Source organism: Loxodonta africana, chromosome 16, assembly GCF_030014295.1.
Source record: "Loxodonta africana isolate mLoxAfr1 chromosome 16, mLoxAfr1.hap2, whole genome shotgun sequence".
NCBI classification, from domain to species: domain Eukaryota; kingdom Metazoa; phylum Chordata; class Mammalia; order Proboscidea; family Elephantidae; genus Loxodonta; species Loxodonta africana.
In genome coordinates this window covers 60,212,101-60,236,272 of record NC_087357.1, presented here as the reverse complement: position 1 = coordinate 60,236,272, position 24,172 = coordinate 60,212,101, and the positions used below count along the sequence as shown (strand labels likewise).

At 42.7% G+C, this 24,172-nt stretch overlaps 1 protein-coding gene across 2 annotated transcripts in view; it reads right to left on the bottom strand.

The window, feature by feature from the left end:
* ZNF365 (zinc finger protein 365) overlaps positions 1–21,021 on the bottom strand; it is a 31,546-nt gene extending 10,525 nt beyond the window's left edge. For both annotated transcript variants that reach the window (XM_010589146.3, XM_003409285.4), the window contains exons 1-3: positions 20,910–21,021; positions 18,298–19,053; positions 4,002–4,182 (exon numbers count right to left, since the gene is read on the bottom strand). In XM_010589146.3, coding sequence (XP_010587448.1) covers positions 4,002–4,182; positions 18,298–19,040 — 924 coding nt within the window. In that variant the 5' untranslated portion in view covers positions 19,041–19,053; positions 20,910–21,021. The remainder of the gene's footprint in view (positions 1–4,001; positions 4,183–18,297; positions 19,054–20,909) is intronic.
* Positions 21,022–24,172: the final 3,151 nt, after the last annotated feature.

Genomic DNA, 24,172 nt, shown 5'->3' with positions numbered 1-24,172 from the left:
TCGTAGGTTTTCCTTAGCTACACAAGTAGCCGTTGCTTCTCCTGGCCGCTCCAGCCTTACCTTTCCCCACTTAACCTGTCTACCTTCCTCTACTTCTCCTAATCCAACTACTTTTCTTTTTGTCTAGAGAGAAAAGGGTGTTAAGGTGAGGATTAAGAGAGCCTTGATCAGGGTTTCAGGTTGGAAAAGGATAAATAATCTTATACTGAGAGCTAACATGACTACTTCTAAAACAGAAGTATGGTGTTTCAGGTTATTATAGGCTTGGCACCGCACACCTAGCTCTCCTCCAACATCCTCTTTTTGTAAATAACAGCACTGTACACCCAGTTGTTCAGACCAAAACCTTGGGTTCATTCTTGATTTCTCTTCCCCTCTCCCACCAGATCTAATCCCTCGGCAAGGCCAATTGGTCTTGTCAATTCTACCTGCAGAATACATCCAATACCCATCACTTCTCTCCCCCTCCACCTCATCCCAGCTGCCAACCTCTTAATGGCCATATGACAATAGCCTTCTAAATGGTCTCCCATTCTTGCACTTCTCTAGTCAATTCCCCACAGCACAGCCAGAGTGATCTCGCTAAATCATAGATCACCTCCTGGTTAAAACCTTCCAATGGCTTCCCTGGGCACTTTGGAATAGATCCAAACTCCTTACATGACCTATAAGACCCAGCACGATCTGGCTCTTTCCCAACTCTCTGACTTCATCTCCTGCCACTCACTCACACACACCAAGCTTGTCCCCTCCTAAAAAAAAAAAAATGGGGCATTCCTTTGTCCAGAAAGCTCCACTTCAAACCTTTCACAGGTCTGCCACAATTCAAAGGGTACCTCCTCAACAAGGCTTTTCCTGGCCACAGGTGGCTCTGGAGGTGCAGTGATTATGCGTTCGGTTGCTAACCAAGAGGCAGTTCAAATGCACCAGCTGCTTCCTTGGAAACCCTATGAGGCAGTTCTACTCTGTTCTATAGGGTTGCTATAAGTCAGAATCAACTCAAAGGCAACGGCTTTGGGGTGTTTTTTAGGATCACTATAAGGAGCCCCGGTAGCACAGTGGTTAAGTACTCAGCTGTTAACCCAAAAGGTTGGCCATTCGAACCCACGCAGCAGCTCTGTGGTAGAAGGACCTGGTGATCTGCTCTTGTAAAGATCACAGCCTAGGAAACCCTATGGGGCAGGTCTACTCTGTCACATGGGGTCACGATGAGTCAGAATCAACTTCACAGCAACAGATTAACTCTAAAGTAGTCTTCCACCCTGGGAATCTCAAACGTATCTTTTTGTTTGTTAGTTACCACTATTTGAAATTATCTTCTGTATTTGTTTACTTATTTATTGTGCCCCCTCCTCGCTGGAGTATAAGGTCCATGAGAGCAGGGACCTCATCTCTCTTGTTCCCAGGTGTTTCCTCAGCACCCAATAGGCGCTATGCCCCCAATAAATATGTGTTAAATGAATCACTGGTAGTCCTAACTTAGCAACCTGCAGGAAATAAATGTAACGCTTTAAAATAAGATTACCCAAGCTGTTTCACCATCTTCCATTTGAGCAGTTCTGTGAGAGATTTTGGCAGATGGGATATTAGGTCACTTTGTGCCTAATTCGACAGCATTTTTCAGAACATAAGGATAAAATATCTCAGTAAGCATATTACATTTTTAGAAATCAGCCAGGTGAAGAAGAGCATAAATGCTCAAAGGGATTAAGGGAAAGACCTGGATGCTGAAACATTATTTCAGAAAAGGCACTAAATATGAGGGGAAGGCATTTTTTTCTAGAGCACAGAAGAATCTTAAAGCTAGAAAGCACCTTAGAAAGAAGCAGCTTATATGTCAATCTAGAAATTTCACTGGAGGTGGTAATGAGAAAAACAGTGAAAAGGGAAGAGGAAGTTAACCGGTGGTGAATGAAAGAAGAGACATGAAGAAGTTGACACTGGCTTTGCAGTACAGCCTTAGTGGCAATTGAGAGCTGGGTCAGGCTGAGGATGGTAATCCTCACTGCTCCAGAGGAGAGAGCTGAGATGTGCAAGCGAGCGGACCAGCAAGGCTGGTCAGAATGTTCTGGCCCATGCTGGATACACTGGGACAGGGAGCTATTCCAGGTGGGGCTGAGCTTCCAGAAGCCTGGGTGTCTGGGTTCTCCAACCCATTCACTAAGCTGGCCAAGTAAGTTAATAAGGATATTATCCCAAGCTTTTCATGTTAAAAACATTCGAGTTACTCTGTGTATCTACAGTCACAGATGTCCTTGGAGGCCAGGCTTAGTTAGCACTTTCATTACAGCAAAGACATGGCCCTAATTTTATTTCGTAGGATAAATGTGTTATTACTACAATGAAATAGCCCAGGTAAGAAGGGGAAGTGGTCCTAGGGTCCACAGGCTGTCTCCTATGGTGCACTATGGTACAAGGCAGCGTTTACAGAACTACACACGAAAACAATTAATGTGCCATATAGATGAAACTGCTTTGAATAGAGTTACAGGTTCCTCACAGATACAGCAAATTTACTCCATTTCAGCCTATTTTTGTCCCTGGCTGGAAAGTTCTGGGACTTACATTATGATGCTGCTCTAAGGCTGAGTGTATATTGTTACAGTAAGCTCCACGTTAAATTTCTTCTCTTTTCTTCCTTCCCCCTCCTTTCCATGCCTCCCTCCTTCCTGTCTCTCTCCCTTTCCTGTCTTCCTTCTCTTATCTACTTGCCTTTCATTTCATTTCTTCCTTTCACTTCCTTCCAGTAATTCATTTTGTCACTTCATCATGTTCCCTTTTAATCTTGACTTCCAGAAAGCACAACTAAACTTTGTCATCAAACAGTAGCAAATTTATTAACCTTCTGCTTAATATAAATTTTATTAACCTTCTGCTTAGCATAAATAACCTTTTCTTATTTTTCTTTTCCTTATTGTATAGTTTATGAGGGAGGGGAGAATAACCATTGTGAAATCTTTTGGGAAGAAGGTAAGCATACGTAAAGATCAATAAATAAAGGAAATGTTATAAATGAACTACTTTGGGCCTCCAAAAGTCTTGTCTTTGGCTTTGTTGTTTACATTGGCAAAGAAACTGTATAGCCAGCAAATATGACTACCTACTTGTCTCACCTAGAAAGTGGTCGTCTGTATCCATTTTCCCCAAGGATGGGATAATAAATATCTGCAAGGAATGTCTTGAGATCTTTATTTACTTATTTATTGTGTCCCCTTCCTCACTGGATTGTAAGGACCGTGGGAGCATGGACCTCATCTATCTTGTTTATAGCTGTTTCCTCAGCACCCAGTAAGTGCTCTGCCCCCAATAAATATGTGTTTAATAAATTACTAGCAATCTTTAAGGACACCAGAGAACCTTGAATAAGCCATTTATGGGAATTTGGAAACTCATTCATATCTAGGGTTCTCATCTCAGTTCTGGGGGGTTCTTAAGCCCCTGAAACTATATATAAAAGTGTATGCAAAAATCTATTCTAGAACGATCATCTATGAATTTCTTCAAATCTTAAGACTCTACAAACAATGTTTCACCTATAGAATGGCTTTTAATCTCCTATTAAGGAAAAAAAAAAAGTGTATGTGGTTGGATTTTGCTTTACTGAGAAAGACCCAAGCTTTCGTAAGATTGTCTTCAGGTACTCCATGATCCAAAAATGTATAACAACTTCTAATCTACGTGAACACCAAGACTGGGAGAGATTATTTCTTTGGATACTTTTAACTCCATATTACACAAATATAAAAATATGTCTACCAGTTCAGCTTGGCCTGGGGTAGGGAGCTAACGAAGAGCTGGAAATGGTGCATCCAGAATTTTGCATACTTCCAAGTGCCTTGATTCACTGGTATCACTTCCATAACATAAGCATGGCCTAAGCAGTGCTTTGAAATGATGTCTACAGACTCCCTGCAAATCACCACCCAGCTCTGTCAGCACTGTCATCACTTCTCGGTTCAGTCTCACACCTCACACTTAGTGGCTGGACTGACATGACTCACCATGTGCTCACTGATGTCATGGCAAAGGCCAGCGGCCTGCTGGCTCTGATAATACTCCAACTGCTTTTCCGCTAATTCTACCCGTTGTAACAGATTCTCGATAAAGTCCTGGAGTCGAGCTTTCCCTTGAACCTCCTTCTCAGCCGCTGCTTCCAGGAAATGGTTGAATGTAACAACTTCTCTGCAAGGCAAAAATATCAGAATACAGACGGAAGAAAAGAGATAGGAATTAGATCATTCAACACATATGTATTGAATGCCAACTATGTGTTGGGTACTCTTCTATGCACTCTGACCAGAGATGACAAGAGATAAATTACATTTACAGATTATATTTTAAGTAATCTCTAATGGTAAGAGGGGAGTCCCTGAATGGTGCAAATAGTTATCATCCTATCTGTTAACCAAAAGGTTGGAGGTTTGAGTCTGCCCAGCGGTACCACGGAAGAAAAGGTAGCATCAACTTCTGAAAAATTAGCCATTGAAAATCCTGTGGAGCGCAGTTCTACTCTGACACACATGGGGTCACCATGAGTTGGAATTAATGGGAACAGGCTTGGTTTGGTTTTTTAATGGTAGTAGAGGGACACAGTCACTATGAAATATACAAATACATATACATGTCAAATGGTGATAAGTGCAAGAAAAAAAAATTGGAACTAAGTGTAAAGAGACAGTGAGAAGGGAAGGGAAGAAGTGAGTGAGTGTTCAGAAAGAAGGTAAGGAATGTCCTTTTGCATAAGGAAACATTTAAGCGCCAAAACCAAACCAAACCCATTGCCATCGGTAGATTCCTACTCATAGCAACCCTACAGGACAGAGTAGAACTGCCCCACAGGGTTTCCAAGGAGCACCTGGTGGATTCGAACTGCCGACCTTTTGGTTAGCAGTCGTTGCACTTAACCACTACGCTACCAGGGTAGAAAGCGAGGAATAAGCCACACAGATGTCTGGGGGGAGAGCAAAACAGGCCACCACAGGAACATCCAGACATGTCTGAGGTACAACAAGGAGGCCTGCGTGGCCAGAGCAGAGTGCCTGAAGGAAAGGACAGTAGCAGCAGAGAGTCTGGTAGAGCCTCGTAGGTCACTATAGGATTCCAGATTTTATTAAAATGAGATGGGAAACCACTGGATGCTTTTGATTCAAGTTCTGACTTACATCTTAAATGTCTGGCTGTCGGGGGAGAGGAGATTATAGGGAAGGAAGGTGTGGAAGCAAGATGCCACGCTAATTCCCATACTGTATAAAGTGAGTCGCCTTGTCCAATGTTATATTTTTGAGCTAAAAATGAACACCCCAAGAAACACCTTCCTGAGGCAGGCCCAAGGTCCATCTGGAAAGCTATTCTCACTCTGACATAGGAGCAGCAGTGGGCAGGTTGCCCTCCCCTAAAAAGTTGAGCAAAATACTTCAAACAACCCTCTTACCCACAAAATTCTATGTGGATTCACAAATCCAGAAATTTTTTAATGACTCTGTTACCATTTATATTTTCATTTTTTTAATGAAAACAATCTTTTCAGATTTATAAATAAGTTCTTTTTAAAGAATTCAAACACCATGTTAAAAATATAAAGAAAGGAAATATCACCTGAAATCCTATTATCCTCAGACTATCACCACTAACATTTTGGTAGCCATCTTCATGAGCACCTCTTTATGAACACACAACACACATACACACACACACACAGAGTTTTTCTGCCTTTCATCACCTTATTTCTCTACCAATTCCCCTCCCTCCACACCCTCTCTTTCAGTCCAAGGACCAGGTAATCAGCACTTAACAACAGGTATGTACTATCACAGTTCTCTTAATTGGATTTTCTACATTAAGAAGAAAACACAGAGGTCTTTTTGGCTATCCCCTTTACATGTTTTGCCATTCTCTTTGGGACTAATGAGTTCTCTAATTTTACTACCCGTTGGAGATTATTTCTTTTCATGCGTCTTCAAAATCTCTCTCAATCTTCAAGGTATGTCCCCTCACTTTTCTGGCCCTGTTCAACTTAATGTAAATCCAAGATTCTAAAAACTTTGATCGCTGCCCCCTCCGCCTCTTTCTTTTTAGATTAATGAATCCTAATTTTTAAATCTAACCGTATGTAGGCAGTTCTTCAGTAAATTAAATTCATCACCTTCCCTATTCCATCTCGATTTCCGCTTGATTTTTATTTTCACTATGAATCAGAATCGACTCAATGGCAATCGGTTTGGTGGTTTTCTAAGGCTCCATAATTTCTTGAGATTAGAACTTGAGGGAAGTCGGTTCTGTCAGAGCTTTGTATAAGACCTTTGGAAAATAGCTGATTGTGGCTTCCAGTTCCTTTTTTTCTGCACCACCACTTAGTGGGACACTTTTACAACTAGCTGTGATTTTTATTCTACAAATATGTTACACTTGGCCATACTGAAACTTTTCTGACACTTCCTACGGAGTCACACATCTCTGCAAAATCTTGTGAGTTATGTATTCATATAAAAATATAAAAGAGATTGGTTCTAACAATGATTCACTCAAAGAATTGCTCATTATACCAAGTCCCTTTATGCCAGTGTTCTATCCATAAATCTCAATCACATGATAATTCTATTATCTTTCAGTAGCTAAGAAATAGCCATACAAATGGGGGGGAAAAAAAAAAACAAAGCCTGTTGCCATCGAGTTGATTCTGACTCATAGCAACCCTATAGGACAGAGCAGAACTGCCCCATAGGGTTTCCAAGGAGTGGCTGGTGGGTTCAAACTGCCAACCTTTTGGTTAGCAGCCAAACTCTTAACCACTGCATTGCCAGGGCACCAAAAAGAGCACTTTCTAAAAAGAGTGTCTTTCATCATCATGTTTCAAGTTTATTTCCAGATGTTTCCATACAAGCGCTAAATAGAAGACGTACATTTTCCAAGTGCACTAGCTTTTCAGGACACGAAAAGGAGCCTATTTTCAAGCTCTATGTCATTCAGCTTTGGCCTACCTCCTGAGTGAGCCCCAAGACTTAACTAGCAGCAAAATAGTGGAGGGTCCATCCAGATGTTACTCCCAGCCCCTTCATGGTTCCCAGTTATGGCTGAGATCCTTCTGATGGTGTATTTTCACAGTTCAAAAGCACCACTGAAAACACAGCCCAGGAAAATGGCTTTTACTTCACCGTTCTAACATTAAAGCTTCAATTCATTTGGCATCAAGCCCATGGTAGAGGTATCTTGGATGATATTTAGGATGAATGACTCATGAAACAGTCTCCAAACTGCTCTTACAAGGAAAACAACCAAAACCCCTACCCTAAAAAACAAAAATAAGAGCAAGATCTGTTTTTTTTTTAAAAAAAAAAACTGATACTGGTTCATAATATTTACTATACATTTTTATCTTATTGTAAAAGCAGTTCACATTTATTATAATATAAAAATTGAGCTGTTGGAGGCTCCAACTAGGCGAGAGCTGAGTCAGCTTTTTGTTTTTTACCCTATGCCCAAAAAGGCTGAGTACAATACTTGACACCTAAAAAAATATTCCTAAGTTTGTATTGTAATTAATGTTCAAAAAGGTTAAGGGAGAAAACACAAATGACCCATAATCCCGCCAGCCAGAGGTAACTACCGTTAACATCTTGGTGAATTTTTTTCAGTCTTTTTTCTCTGTGCATACTTACCATTCCTGGGTTCTCTGGATATACAGTCTAGCACATAAGAAGATGGCAACATTTGACAGCTTAATCTCACAGGATTAACATCACAGAAGCAAGAGAACAAATCCGAATGCAACACATTTGACTGTGGCTGTATTTTTAAATCATGTAATGTTTTGCTACTGGTTCCATATAAAGCTTTTAAAAATTAATATTAATGCTCCTAGCTGTTCATGAAGTGTTATGTTGTAGAAGAGAAGAATCTTCTCCTGGCATCCTTCATGCAATTATCTTGCGCCCTGAAGCTGAAACACTAATACCCTTTGTATTTTTCAGCCAACCTGGCACCAATGCTAACCTAATTTCAGTTTGTGGCTGTTTCACGTTAGCTAAAAGAACAAAACAAAAAAATGGCAGTTAAAACAGTCCTAATGATTTAGTGTGATTTTGTTTTAAAGGAGAAGACACACAAGAGCTGGGGAAGTTCCCCATTCTGAGACTGTCATAGGGTATCCTTGTTAGATGAAAACAATATCAAAACCAGGTGACTAACTATAGAATTAGGAGGTATGTGACTTCAGATCCCTTTTTTACATCCTATTCAATGTGGATGATCACTACCCAGAAATACCTCTTATGCCCCCTCGCCCCCCCCCCCACAAGTCTTGGAAATTATCTAAATGAAAAGAGGTTTAACCACATTGCGTTTGTACCCCATCTTTCATGACTATACTCCGGTAAAACATCCATTTAAAGTACAAGACTGACCGATAGATTTCAACAGAAAAATGTAAGAGAGAACGAAATGTTCATTGATATGCTTCCAGATTCCACATGGCAACTAACCTTTAAGAAATTACCACTGGTTGAATTTTGGTGCAGTATCAAATAAGAATATCCATGATGACCTGAAATGGGTATTAAATTGCTCTTCCATTTTCCTACTACGTATCTATGGAAGGCTGGATTTTCTTCATATACTTCGACCAAAAAAATGCATTTGCAACAGACTGAATGCAGAAGAGCTAGTAAGATCCAGTTGGCCTCAGAAGAAAGGCCTGGTGATAAACATCCAAAAAATCAGCCATTGAAAACTCCATGGGGCATAGTTCTACTCTCACACATGCAGGGTGGCCGTGAGTCAGAATCAACTAACCAGCAATGGGTTTGCCTCCTATTAGGCCAGGCATTAAAAAGATGGGTAAAACTATAAAACAACATCACCCTTCTCACTACACTGTTTTTGGGAAAAAACAGTTATTTTTTCATAAAAAGCTTGTTATTTATATTAACATGTACTTGGTTTATTATTGTTAATTTTACACAAATTAGTATTTTTTTGAATTTCTAAGTTTTAGTTTTAATTTCTAATACAGTAAATATTAATACATATAACTCACAAAAACAAAAGCTCTTTGGGGTCATCAAATTTTTTTAGGAGTGCAAAAGGGAAGTGAGATCAAAAAGTTTGAGAATTGACCATTTTTTTTTAGCCTAAGACCAGAAAAACTAGATGGTGACCAGCTACCACTACTGAGTAATCTGATGAGGAACACAATAGATGAATCCCGATAGAATGGGAGCACAATGTGGAACAGAACTCAAATTCTTAAAAAGTCCAGACTTACTAGACCAGAGGACTAGAGGACTCTCTGAGACTATCTCCCTAAGATACTCTTTAAACCTTGAACCAAAACTATCCCATGAGGACATCTTTTAGCTAGCTAAGTAAAAGACTGGCTCATAAAATAAACAATATCACCCGTGAGTACTGTGCTCCTTTAAAAAGTCATCTATATGTGATCAAAGGGTCAACCTTTACTCTAAAGCAAAGACAAGAAGGCAAGGGAGCAGGGAAACTAGATTACTGGAAACGCAACAACCAGAACGGAAATAATGAGAAAGGTGACACTGTAATATGTAACCAATGTCATGGAACAAACTGGGTAGAAATTGTTAAATGGGAGCCTAAGTTGCTGTGTAAACTTTCACCAAAAACACAATAAAATATTAAGAAAGGAAAAAAATAAAAAAAGGTTGAGTCAGCAGCCATAATGTGTACCAGAGTGATCCTGAGCTCTGAGGACTCTGAGGGTAGATAACGTGGGCTAGAATTCCAGTAAAAGGCAGCACAATCCATTCATTTATAGATTCCATTATTCATTAATTCGACAAGCATTTACTAAATGCTACCAGGCCTTGGGGAATTGGTGCGGGCATTGGTGGCTCAGTGGTAAAATTCTTGCCTTCAATTGGGTATGCCCAGGTTTGATTCCCAGTCAATGCACCTCATGAGCAGCCACCACCCATCTGTCAGTAGAGTCTTATTTGTTGCTATGATGCTGAACAGGTTTCAGTGGCTCTTCTACACTAAGGTGGACTAGAAAGGCACGGTGATCTACTTCTTCAATGGTCTGGACTACAGTGGTCCAAACCACAGCCGATTACAGGGATGGCACAGGACCAGGGAGCACCAAGAGTTGGGGGCTGACTTGACTACAGCTAACAACACAACTACCATGAGGTCTTGGGCTTGGCGATGGGGGCACACTGATAAATCCATGGCTATCCTCAAGAAAGTTACTGTTCGGCTTCGGCATCAGCCAACTTTTTCTGTAAAGGATCAAAGAGTAAATATTTTAAGCTATACAAGCCATGTGATCTCTGTCACAATTACTCAACTCCGCCATCGTAGCATGAAAGCAGTCATAGACAATATGTAAATGAATGAGCATTGCTGTGTAACAATAAAACTTTATTTATAGACACTAAAATTTTAATTTCATGTAACTTTCACATTACAAATTTTTTTTTTCAATTTTTCCAACCATTTAAAAATGTAAAAGCTGTACATGAACAAGCAGTGGGTTCGATCTGGACTCTGGGCAAAGTGTGCTGACCCCTACTGCAGTGGGAGAAGCAGAGATTATAAAAACAAATATATAATTACAAAATTGAGCTCAATGCTATGAAGAATAATATGATGAGATCAGGCAGAACAGTAAAAGACTCATGTGGTTTTATTTAGTTTTCTCAGCTCTGTGAGTCAGAATACAATGTGAGAGCTGCAAGGTCAGACGAAAAGATAAGGGCAAACCAGAGTGAAATTCAGTTGGAGTTTGGGGAAATTATCTTTAACTGATTCTAGGTCACTTCCGGCCCCACCTTTGACTTCTTATTTAAGATATAAAACAGGTCAATTACTGTTAAATCCAAGATTTTAAGCTATACTGGAAAATATGCTTATTTAAAGCAATATTTGATACTAAAGGGAAAAGATACTAGTATTATAAGGAAAGAATCTGAACTGGTCTTGAAGTTCATTATCATACAGGATGATTTGCAGACCTGGAAATCTGTTAGCACCCAGAGGCTTAGGGGCATTCCGGGAAGTCAGAAGCCAACACAAATAGAAGGGGACACTGAATGAAAAAGCCCCTTCAGTACAATTAAAGTTTTAGTTAGGAAAAATATTCATTCACTCACGGCACTCTTCATTTACCGAGTCGCCATAAAGCCTGAAACATATTTTATTTTATACAGATTGAAGCACCTCTCTGACTTTTTCTGGGGTTGCCCGAAGGCACAGGTTTACTCAGAAAAATCAAACTCACAAATCAAAACAGCAACACACCATAGAGGAACGTACAGGGATTGATGGAAATGTGTATTAATGCATCGTGTTTGCTATAACTTTGCAAACCAACTGAATGATGCATTGTTAACAAAGGACAACACATTGAATATGTCAGATATTGTGATGGTATATCAATAAACCATTAATCACGTCAGTTCACCCATATTTCTAACTTTCACGGCCCTCCTGTAGTCTCATGTTCCCTTCCTGCCACATCTCCACACATCAGCGCCCCCTTCCCCAGCTCCAGTCACAATGAGATCCTTTCATTCCTCCACGGAGCCATACTCTTACTTTTGTACATGCTGTCCCCCCTGCCCTTCCCAAGCTCCCATCCTTAGTTATCCCTCTAACCTCAGGGCTCCCTGTGGGGCTCCCAAGTATGGGTCAGATGACCTGCTGTGTTCTCCCATAGCCCTCAGACCCTTTCCCAGAGCACTCTGCAGAGGACTAGCTTTGCCATTTACCCCATTAGACTGCAAAGTCAGTGAATTCAGGTACCTACCTGCTTGCTGACTATGGTAGCCCCAGCAACTTACAGGAGTCTAACACACATAAACGTTCAACAACTTTCTGCCGCATGCATGCAATGTACGACTTCATCTCTAGTTGAAAATCTTTAACAGACTAAAAGATCGGTAGATTTTTTTTCTTTTCCTTTTTCTTTTTTCCAGGCAAGTACTAGGGCGTAAAATCAATGAATAACCTAGGTACCTCTAATAGGGTTGAGGGTGGCATCAAGGTACCTCCTATAGGGTTGGGGGTGGGATCTAAAATTGATGTCTCTCTTCTATTCTTAAACAACACTCTGACATTCTTCCAAAGGCAAATCTCTACCAAGATATTTAAATTTCATTTTACATTACTGATGTATGAACCTTTTCAGAGGTATATGCAATGGTAAAAATATCTCCAGCTAAAAATAGCCTAGCTATTGATCACAGAGCTCCTCAGGCAGACTGTAATGTCAGCCATGAGGCAAATCTTGAAGCTGGAGTCAGCCTTCTCCCAGCCCCAAGAGCTTGGCTGCAACCTTGGATCTTGGAGTCAGCTCCTGCCCTCCACAGGGCCCCATGGGGTGGAATCTGTGTCCCAGCCACATGTCTGGAGCCAAGTCACCTAGAGACTTTTGCTGGCCCTTTGCCTCATCTTTCGTTTTTGGCTTGTTTGACAAGACGTATACATCTCTCGATAAGAAAAATTAACTCTAAAGGGAAAGTCAAAATACCCTTATTGGTTATTTTGCCTGGAAAAAATAAAGAAGGAAAGAGAGGAGGGAGGGGTAGGAGGAAGGGAAGGAGGGTGGATGAGGAGAAGAGAAGTAAGCAGAAAAATTTCCTGCATCTCCAAAAATCCAGGTGCCATCCCTAAGAGAGCATGTTAGACATCTGGTTTTATCCTACACTAGTTTGTAAGCCTGTATGGAACACAGTGTGGAAAGAAAGGACCCCATCTGCATTAACAGTGTAGAGCAAACAGGCCTCTCCCTGCTCCTCTAAGCTCTACATCTAACACAATTTTTCTTTTCCTGCCTCCTAGCTAGGGATCAGTCTGGACACCACGTTGTCCATTCACTGCTTTAGCTGATCAAAAATGGGAAAATGATGCAATTAAATAGCAAGATGGTTTAGTTGTGCAAAACAAGTTACCAAGTCAAACTTGCCTGCTAAAGGTCAACATTCCACAGGGAGCTTTAGAAAGAAACCTAAATGTGTATTTTCAGCTCAGGCTGCCCCTATTTGTCTCTTTTATCACACCCCCAGTGATCTGTTTGCACAACAACCACAACGATGAATTCAAACATACCGATTATCATGAAGATAGTGCAGGACCAGGCAATGTTTCATTCTGTTATACATGGGGATGCCACGTGTTGGAGCCAACCCGACAGTAACAACAACAACGACAATCTGTCTAATGTCTACTTTCCTTTCTAGTTTGTAGACTCCATGAAGGCAGGAAGTAGACTCTTCTGGTTTAGCACTGTGTGACCAGAACCTAGAATAGTACCTGACATTCAGCAGGCACGCAATAAAGATTTTCCTTCTGGCTGACTCTGGGCTGGCCACAGGGCAAACAATGAAAGAAGGAAAACAGATATATATATCGTAGCTCACAAGGGAGTAGGATGGAAATTAGAGATGGGACTACAAAGAGGCCCCTGATGCAATCACAGGCTGGCAGTGGAACGGGCCCTACCCTGACTGGGCATGAATACGGACAGTCAAGTTAAAAGCCCTTGTTGGAAGACCAGGCCAAAATCTGGGCTGGGTGTTCTGGAAACTTAATATCATGACTGTGTTTATGACGCCACCATTTCCCCATTTCACAACACCTTTGATGCCAGCTGACATCTTCTTTGATCACATCTGAAAAATAAATGATGTCACCAGGGTAGGACTCTCAAAATAGCAAAGAAGCCAGCCCATTCCAAAATGGGCCAGATTCAGCATTACATAAGACTTTATGCTTTGGGCAAATATCACATTTTCAAAAGTCTGTTTGGGAAGTAGCGAATTACTGGAAAAAAAGCACTCAGCAGAGAGACAGGGAATTGGGTTCCAGTTTCAGCTTTGCTACTAAATTGTTTTCCTTGGGTGAGTCATTCCACTGCTCTGGGCCTTATTTTCCTCATCTGGGGCTCTCAGGCTGGAAGATAAGTGTATTATCTTGAGGAGACAGGGATGTCGTCCAGTTCTAAAGTTACACGGTCCAGAGAGGCCATCTTTAACAGCCCCTCCCTACTGTCCCTTCAATATCACCCTCCACTTGCCACCAATACAAATCGCACCCTTCTCCTCATTCCCTTGGTACAATCTCTCCACAGAAAAATCTCTTCTCTAACACTTGACCATCTTGAAACAGTGGCTTAGCGTTAAGCATTTGTTCAAAGTGCCCTGAGTCGGAACAGTGGTATGTTCAAGGGTATTTTATTCTATTAGAGCATAAACTCCTTAAAAAAAGAATTTTATGGCCCCACCTCCACCCACCTACCCAAGCGAGCACAGTGCTGGTCACATCACAGATTTTCCAATCTTACCAGAGGAAGAGTGTCTAAGCAAATTTTGGATTACTATTATTACTCTGGGAGCCGCGGTGGCATAGTCATTAAGAGCTTGGCTGTTAACCAAAAGACTGGCAGTTCGAATCCACTAGCTGCTCCTTGGAAACCCTAGATGGGCAGTTCTACTCTGTCCTTATAGGGTCACTATGAGTCAGAATCGACTCGACGGCAACGGGTTTGGTTTTGGTTTTATTATTACTCCGAAGTTCTCCAAAGCCCAGGGCATCAACTTGGCCAGAACTCTGCTACGATCTAAGTATGTCCTTTCTTGTTAAGGGATACCTTGCAGCAAGGTTGGCTAGGATTGATTTACTTGATTACAGGCAGTGCTACCCATCAGCTCTGAATACCCTTGAATAAGTAAATACCTGTTTCAATAGGACTTTCAAAGTTACACTGACTTTGGAAAGATGATAAGCAACTTCTTTCTTGGATTTGCACTACATAAACATATAAATATCTCTCTACTGAGCTACGAGGCTCACCAGTACAAAGCGGAAAATACTGCCAACTCAAAACACCGCCTCTGTAACAGAGTATGTACTAGCAGAGGTGATTCAGCATATAGACAGCTCAGGGCAGAATTAGCCCTGGAGTCTTTTATTTCAGTTTGAAAGAAGGGATTTTAAAGTTGAGGAAAGGATCCATAAGCAAGAAAGCCTTATGAAAATGTTAAAATACTAGACATATGCACTTTTTTTTTTTGTTTAACGAAAACTATCCTCTGTGTTTCAAAGGGTCTCCAGAGTTTAACACAATTTCAAATGAGACTTTAACAACCTATTTTCTCTCTCAATGGGCCTTGATGGCTCATTTGCAGGTGTTTAGCAGGACAGTGGAGTCTCTGGGTGGCGCTAACAGTTAAGTGCTGGTCTATTAACAGAAAGGTTGGAGGTTCAAGTTTGCCCAGAGGTGCCTTGGAAGAAAGACCTGGTGACCTAGTTCCAAAAGTCACAGCCTTGAAAACATTATGGAGCACAGTTCTACTCTGCAACACACGGGGTCACCATGAGTCAGAATCAACTGGATGGCAACTGGTTTAGCAGAGGAGACCAGCTCCTGATACAGCCTTGGCCAAACACAGTCTTCTGTTTTCTGGGAATGTCACCTCTTTGGTGGAGGCACAGCTCTAGGAGGGCCCCCAGGGGAGTGGTAAGGAGGGGAGGGTATGGCCCAGCCAACCAGCTCAGTCAAATCAACCCAGCTATTGACAGAGTGGCAGATGGCAGCTGGCTCTCTCTGCGCCCCCATTTAGATGTGGGGTGGGGCTGGTTAGACACTGAGGGCACTGTCCACTGTCGCTCTCTCAGACCAAGAGCTTCAGTGTCCTTACTAGAAATAAGCCTCTTTCAGTCCCATTTTATGTACAGAAAAAGGGATTATTTGAGGCTTGAACACAAAACGAATGGGCTGGGTCCAAATGAAGGCTTTAAAAAAATGAAGACTTTGTTTATTTTACGTTTAAAAATTTAAATAATTTCATTCTATTTCTATACAAAGTATTTTCTACTGTGTTTTTCTGTTAACCCAAAAATGGTATATGAAAAATCAATTCATAATTTACCCTTAGATATACTCACAAAAACATGCACAAAGATATATATGTCCAAAACAAAAAAAAGATAAGTACAAGGATGTTAACTGAGGTGCTATTTTTAATAGTAAGAAAATGGAACAAAACTAAATATTCGTCAATTGCAAACTGGTTAAATAAATCCAGGTGCAGTTGTACCATGAAATGCTATGCAATAGTCAAAAGGAATGGCATACTTCTCCAGTCAGTGCGCGAAGGATGCCTTTGATATATTACAAACTCCACACAAGTGCCAGAAAGTATGTGTCGTGATTTCATTTGGGAAAGAAAAACAGCTCTATATATGTGCGTGGGAAACCCTGGTGGCGTAGTGGTTAAGTGCTGCAGCTGCTAACAAAGGGTCGGCAGTTCGAATCCGCCAGGCACTCCGTGGAAACTCTATGGGGCAGTTCTACTCGTAGGGTCGCTATGAGTCAGAATCGACTCAATGGCACTGGGTTTGGTTTTGGTTATATATGTCCATACATTACACAAGATTTTATATGCAGAGGAAATGTCTGGAAAGACATTCACAGAACTCTAGAGGATGAGAGGGGTCCATGTCTGTGTGTTAAAACACATACAATGTCTTTTAATTGGTCCTCACATGACAGCACTGTATTAATCATAACCACTGGTTCATGACACACTATCATTATTGGTACATGTGGGGCCCACTTTTATTTCATTAATCAGTTACTTTTAACATGAAATCACCTTGATCCATGACCAAAAATGAAAAACAGATTCTTGACAATAGCCTAGATCTAACCATATGGTCCTCCCATCCTCGTACTGACTCTTCGAAACCCTGGCAATCACAATCCCAAATCCCATGTTTATTATTACTTTCACAACTGATAAATAAAACAAGTAAATACAAGAGATTAATTTGGTTGCCTTTTAAGCTCACTGCTGTTGAACCAAAGTATGAATTCTAGACTTTTCTCTGCACACAGGGCAGCTCATCTGCCATTTTCCAGTGGTGATGGGTTGGTTATCCCGCTGGCCACAATGTGTCAAGACACTTCCTACCAGCAAGCACCAGAAGCCGAGAGAGAAACGTTTTTCATTAAAGATCATTTCCCTAGGAGAAAAGTAAATCAGTGGCTTATTCAAATCCGTCCTAACTATGTAATTAAAAAATGTCTAGTCTGAGCAGGGCCGACTTTCCCTCTAGGTAGAATATGAGTATTTAGTGATAGCGAGTGATGATCTCTTTAATATATAGGGTTTCTGATCCTCATACTAAATGGAGGAAGCTTTAATTACTACCTTTTAAGAGACAACACGAGATAGAAGAGGGCCAGAGGGCAAAGAAAGTATGAAATTAAATCAATCTCCATAATAGACTTCAAATTATTTGAAAACCTACCTTCTAGGATGTTTTGGTCTATCAATTTTCAAATCCTCTGGTTCCATTAATTCTGAACCTTTATTTAAAATGATATCCAACATTCTGCATTTGGGAAATACATGGTGTTGTTACGTATACTTTTCTGGTTTGGGATGAATCCATTCTTACTGATGAGGGCATGCTCATCCAGGTATGATGATTTTTAAAGTAATGGCTTCTATAACTTGTGAAACCAGTGTCAACTCTTTGCAAGGGGGTAAGACTTATCACACATCATTTTGTAAAAAGTAGAAAATTCAGAAATCTAAATCATAGTACAACAATATCAGAAAGTCTTTCATCTGGGTTTCCTGATGTTTGTTTCTTCTACACATATAGTTTAATGGATTCTCAAGCTATGAATATTTAATTAGCATGAGCAGATAATCCAATATGGCAGATGAGTTAAGTCAAAATTATTTGCATTTGGAGCACATTTTTAGAACTGAATAAGGCAACATCTCACGTTCTGGACTTTATAACATGGAGACTGTCAATGAAGGAATGGATCTCCCAGGATGTCCTATCTGCCATACCACTCCATTCACCTTTGCTTACCAGCTGGTGGTGAAAACTGACCCCATTACAGGTAGACTGTCCAACTCCTCTGTCTAAAAACATCTGTAGCTTACACTATCCAAGATGAGAAGGAATAAGATGTTTTGATTTCCACATGGCGGGGTTGCAGACCACGCACCACCACCACAGTTGCCCCCAGTCAACTCCAACTCATGGCAACCCCACGTGTGTCGGAGTATAGCTGCGCTCCACAGGGTTTTCAACGGCTGCTTTTTGGGAAGTAGACCTCAGACCAGGCACAGAGAGAGTAAATAATATCAAAAGCCTTACGTCTCTTGGGTTTAACTATAGCAATGGGAAATGCTGCAACAAGGACTGAACCCTATTTAACACATACTAGTGATGTGTGTATGGTTGGGGGTGGGGAGAGGAATGCCTAAGGCAATAGGGTTACCATCCTGTTTCAGTGCCACTTACTCTTCTTTCCTAAGAAGCTCTTCCTCAGATTCTGTCAAGCGTTGCCTCAGTGCAGCAATCATCTCCACCGCCACGTCCACCTGTCTATTCAGGGCCCGCTCTCGTCTCTGAACTTCCTGCTTTTTCTGTGTCAGCTGCACAAAAGCCGCCCGAACTTCCAACAGTTCGGCAGTTTTCTGGGCCAACTCTTTGGTGAGTTTGTCGATTCGCTTCTCGATGGTCCTGTCCACAGCCTCGACCATACGATTGAATTTTTCTCTGACATGGGCCTCGAAAGAAGCTTTGGTGTCGGAGGTGGGGAGCCCGGGACTCGACCGTGGTCCATCCAGCGAGTCTGCACGCAGGTCCATGGCAGTGAAGGTCTGCACATAGGACACAGGCCTCTCTGCCACCACCTCAAATGGCTTCCTGTCCTTTGAGTGTTCATGCGAAATGCTATACAGGTTCACATAGCTCGGTTTCTGCTTGACCACGTTGCCACTGCTCTGCCACTTTCCCTGCTTCAGAGGTTCGGAGGAAGTGACTAGGTCTGTGTCTTTGAGGGAAGTAAAGAGGCTGCATTTTGTCAAGAGGGTTCTTTCCTCATAGCTGTGACTGAACTCCAGATGGGCCCTCAAGGACGACAGGCTTCTAAATCTGGTATGGTCTCCACACCTCGGGCAGCGGAATGGCAGGCACACAGCAACATTCTCGAAGGACTCCTGCCAGGGGTATCTGCTTTCCTCAAAAGGCTTCTGTTGCATCACTCTAAAAGTCCTGGGCAGGGAGAGAAAGAAACAAAAATCATGTAGTTTACATGTCTGTTTAAAAAATTCACTGAAATGACCGTTGATGCTTAATTCCATGTGGGCAGAGGCTTTTGGGTTTCAAACGACTTCTGCATATAATATGTTAAAATTAAAACCTACAGCCCCCATGAGCCAAATCCAGCCACACCCATCCATTTCTGTATTGTCTGCTTCGGCTTTTGCACGATCAGGCCAGACGTGAGTAGTTGAGGCAGGGGCTCTATGGCCCGAAAAGTCAAAAATATTATTATCTGACCTCCACAGAAAAAAGTTTTCCAATCTCTGCCTAGGATAAGAAAAGTGGGTAACATTCACTCCGAGATGAGAAAACCAGAGTCTGGAGGTAAAAGCATTAATCAAAGGTGAGATGGAATTCAAGTTTCCAGCCCTTTAGAATTCAGCACAGTGAATGCAAAATTGTGGCCTATTTTACCGATACAACCCTGATAAATATGAATACAAAAAATGTGGACAACTCACATGAATTGTCAAAATAGGTCCTAAGAGAGCAAGCTCTGTGATCTTTCTTCAAGTATAAGTTAGGCACAGGGACATCAAGCATAATGAAAAATTCTTCAGCCTGAGATATTTTTACCTTTCATTTTGTCTTTTAATTATTCTGTGATGACACAGGTTGATGTATTATCATACCAATAATGGCCACCCTGGTGGTGCAGTGGTTAATAGCTAAGGCTGCTAACCTAAAGGCTGGCAGTTTGAATCCACCAGCCGCTTCTTGGAAATCCTATGGGAAGGTTCTACTCTGTCCTATAGGGTCGCTATGAGTTAGAATCGACCTGGGAATGGGTTACACTGTAGCTTTACTGAAATTTGGGGACCCAATGTAGCAAATATCATTTGACATAAGCGGGGCAATGGCTATGGCCAAGATTTTATTGTAATAGAGAGTTCTGGGTGCACTTGTCTTTTTCTGATCCTGTTTTAACATGATAACCTCTACAGATGGCCAATGTTTCAACCGAGTAGGTATCCACATAGTTCTTTCAATAACAGGAAATTCTTGATTCCTTTTAAGAATCTATTATCTCAGCCCTAGCAACAGATGACTACCGCCAGCAACTAAATTCTGCAAGCAGTGTAGGTCTAGTCCCTCCAGGAATGGCTTCTACTTAAATGTTGGCCCCCAAAAGAGCTGGGGCTCTCAGGCTGGAAGTGTTGTCACTGGGCCCTCAACTCATTAAAAGCAGAAGTGCCAACAGTCCCCATGCAGCTAGCTGCGCGGGCAAAGCTTCCAGGTTAGTAAGCCTCCGGGCCCCAGAGAGGGGAACCTCTTCCTGTGCTACACCGGGCTGTTTAACCGCTGTTTTCTAGGGGTGGGATGCAAACCTTGGTCCAACGCAGGACTAAAAAACACTGGCAAGAAGTAAAAGAAGGGGCGGTCAGGATTTTAGGGGGCAACGGGAAAGGGGGGTAGCATCCTTGCATGAGGAAATGGGGAATCACGCACTCCGGGGCACGCAGGCTTTCATGGGCCCACCGGAAACCCCAATCCACAGGGTTGGTGGAGATGCCCTCATTTACTCCGCAGGGGCAGGACAGCGCGGCAGTGACCCAGCCTCAGGGGTCCCAACCCTCCGCACCTCCCCCTGCTGCGTGCCAGCCCACCGGTGCTAGAGTGGATACGTGCGCACAGGAGTTCCTGCAGGCGGGGGCCGAGAAGCTGGCTCTCCCAATTCCCCGCGGGGCTGCGGGGCCGGGGACCCCTTCCTCAACACGGGCAGTTCCAGCGGGACCTCTGCCCGGCGCCGCGTCGCGCCCCCGGAGCCGGGCCGCGAGCGCGGATGCCCAGCGGCCACCACTTACCCGACTTGTTGCTGCAGCTGCAGCTGCTGCTGCTGCCGCCGCGGCCGGTGCTGATGCTGCGGGAGCGAAGCAGTTTTCAGCAGAGCCGTAAATCAGCCTGAGCCGGGCCCGCTCCCACCCCGCCGCACCCCGGCGCCGGGACCCAGCGGCGGCCGGGGCGGAGCGTGGCGCGGGCCGGCGGGGGCGGTGCCGCGGCAGCCGGGACCCGGGGCTCCGCGGGCGCCCCTGGGGGTGCTGGGGCGCGCTGTCCCGGGGTCGCCACCCCGGGGCTGGCACCCCCGCTCTGCCCAGCCGCCGCGAGTTCCGTCTGCTTTCGTCCTGGCGTGGAGCGGGATCTGGCTCAGGATTCCGCTGACATCACAGGGAGAGATGCTCTGATCGTTCCCGGAGGAGGAAGGGGAGAAGCGTGCCAGCCTCGGAGATGCGCTTCTGCAGGCCCTGGCAAGCTTTTTACACTTTACAGTTACTGGCGAGCGGGGAGGCGGATGTGGATGAAGCATGGCTGGGCATCTTTGAAAATCTGCTGGCAGGAAGGTCCAGTGTTCATGTTAGGAGCCCTTCATCCTAAGCCACCGAGAGAGGATGCGCCCAAATAATTAACCTAGGGAGCCTACTCTCGTCTTGAGTGACCTGTCGCTAAGTTAACCGGCAGAACTAAATCTAATGAAGTGCATGGGTTGTGGTTAAATAGTTAAACAACGAGATTCCACACCCACACCCCCATCTCTGAAGGGCACGCCCCTTTCCCCTGGAGAAGGGGAGATTCCCGTTCTAAAGCATGTTTCTTTCCATCTGAGGGACCCTGATGACTCAGCTCTAACAAAAAAAAAAGTTTTCGGAAACTCCTAGTCCAACTCTTGGAATATGACAACAGGATGAAAATTGTTGGGTTTTCTTGTCAAAAGTGAGATTCTGTTCTGTTCATCTGTACATAGTTATTTGATGCCTCTTCTTGAGCTCAAGGTGTCTCTGTTCTCAGAGGCTTAATATTACTTATTTCAACACTGATTTTTCCTTACTTTATTGTTGTAAAACATGTATAACAAAAGTTTGTGATTTTAACCGTTTTTAAGTGTACAATTCAGTGACATTAATTACGTTCACGTGTTGTGCTACCATCACCTCAAACAGAAACCCAGCAGCCCTTCAGGAATAACTCACATCCCCACTCTTCCCTCCAGCCCCTGGTAACAACTTTTGTCTCTATGCATTTGCCTACTCTAGATACTTCATAAAAGTGGGAACATTCAATATTTGTCCTTTAGTGTCTGATTTATTTCATTCAGCATAATGTTTTCAAGGTTCATCCCTGTCGTGGCAAGTGTCAGAATTTCACTTCTCTTTAAATTTTTTTTTTTTTACGGCTAAATAATATAGTCCGTTGGATGAATATATCACATTTTGTTTATACATCCATCTGTTCCTGGACACTGATTTTATTTTAACTGTAAATAACTCCATAATTATCTTAGAGTGGTAGCTTTTTTTTTTTTTTGAACAGATGAGAACCTGACCCAGGCATACACGCCTACCAGTTGCTGTCAAGTGGATTCTGACTCACGGTAACCCTGTGTGTGCCAGAGTCAAACTGTATTCCACAGGGTTTTCAGTGGCTGATTTCCCGGAATTAGATCCCAGGACGTTCTTCTGAGGTGCCTCTGGGTGGACTTGAACCTATAATCTTTTGGTTAGCAGCCAAGCACTTAACTGTTTGCGCCACCCACGTCTTGGCTGTTTAAATTTTTTTTAATCCATTTTATTAAATGTGTTGATTAAATTTGCCAAAAAGCTACTCAAAAAAAAAAAAAAAAAAAAACTGTTGGTGTCAAGTGATTCTGACTCATAGTGACCCTAGAGGACAGAGTAGAACTGCCCCATAGGGTTTTCAAGGTGGATTCGAACTGCCAACCTTTTGGTTAGCAGCTGAACTCTTAGCCACTGTGCCACCAGGGCTCCAAAAATCTACCCTAGAGGAACTAAAAACAGACCCACTAAGGTGTAAATAAGAGGTCCTCAATGGGGGCCCAGGGTCAGATTCCTGTTACCTTTTCCATGCCTGCAACACACCTCTGGGTGAAGTGGAGACTCTGTGGAAGTCTCCCCCTGGTTTGCAGGCCTAGTAAGTGGCTTGAAGATCAGAGGCAGCTTGATGGAATCAGACAAATCATTTTATCCACAAACTGATAATTATTAAAATTCAGGACTTTGCCACCTCCCAAGGAGGATATAAGTAAACTTCCTTCAAAATGACTTAAAGTAGCCAATCAGTTCTCTGGTGCTACATCTTCCAGCTCCCTGATGCCACCGAGCTCATCCATGTCTTCATTCTGTCTTTCAACAAGTTTTTATGCTGTGCGTACTATGTGCCAGTCCTTATAACTTGCATCATTTAAGGTTCACAGTCAGAACTATAATCTGGCTTTAAAGCCTCCACCAGAGTAATCTGCTAGAAAACTCTATTTTTGTTTGATTTCATCGGCATGGCAACCAACGAAAGCTACCCACCATGAAGAGTGCCTTAAATCCTACAGCATCCTGTTAGCCAGAGTGAGCCTGCAGGGAGCAGGGCATCTATGGAGGTTAAAAATAGATAACCTGTGGCGAAGGGGGCCCCCCAGCTTGGAGAAGCCTTGTGAATTATTTGGGCCCTTTAGTGAGATGAGACGTCAGTCAGACCAAGAGGACAGGCTAATCTTCCATTTTGCAGGTTTATCCAGCCTAGTGCCTGGACAAGGAACACAGAGACCCAATGTCTAATATTAGCTTTGCCTCTAATTAGCTGTGTGAACTTGGGTCCAAGCAAAAATATTGAATATACCATGGATTGCCAGAAGAATGAACAAATCTGTCTTAGAAGAAATACAGCCAGACTTCTCCTTAGAAATAAGGGTGGCGAGAATTCTCTCACATACTTTAGACATGTTATCAGTGGGGACCAGTCCCTGCAGAAGGAGGACATCATGCTTGGTAAAGTAGAACGTCAGCAAAAGAAAGGAAGACCTTCAACGAGATGGATTGACACAGTGACTTCAACAATGGGCTTAAGCATAACAATTGTGAGAATGGCAAAGGACCGGGCAGTGTTTCATTCTGTGGTACAAGGGGTCACTATGAGTCGGAATGGACTCAATGGTACCTAACAACAACAACAAGAAGGCTAGAGGAGGCCTGGTTATGAGCTCACCTACTAACCAAAATGCCAGCAGTTTGAATCCACCAGCCGCCCCCTCCTACAGGGTTGCTATGAGTCAGAATCAACTAGA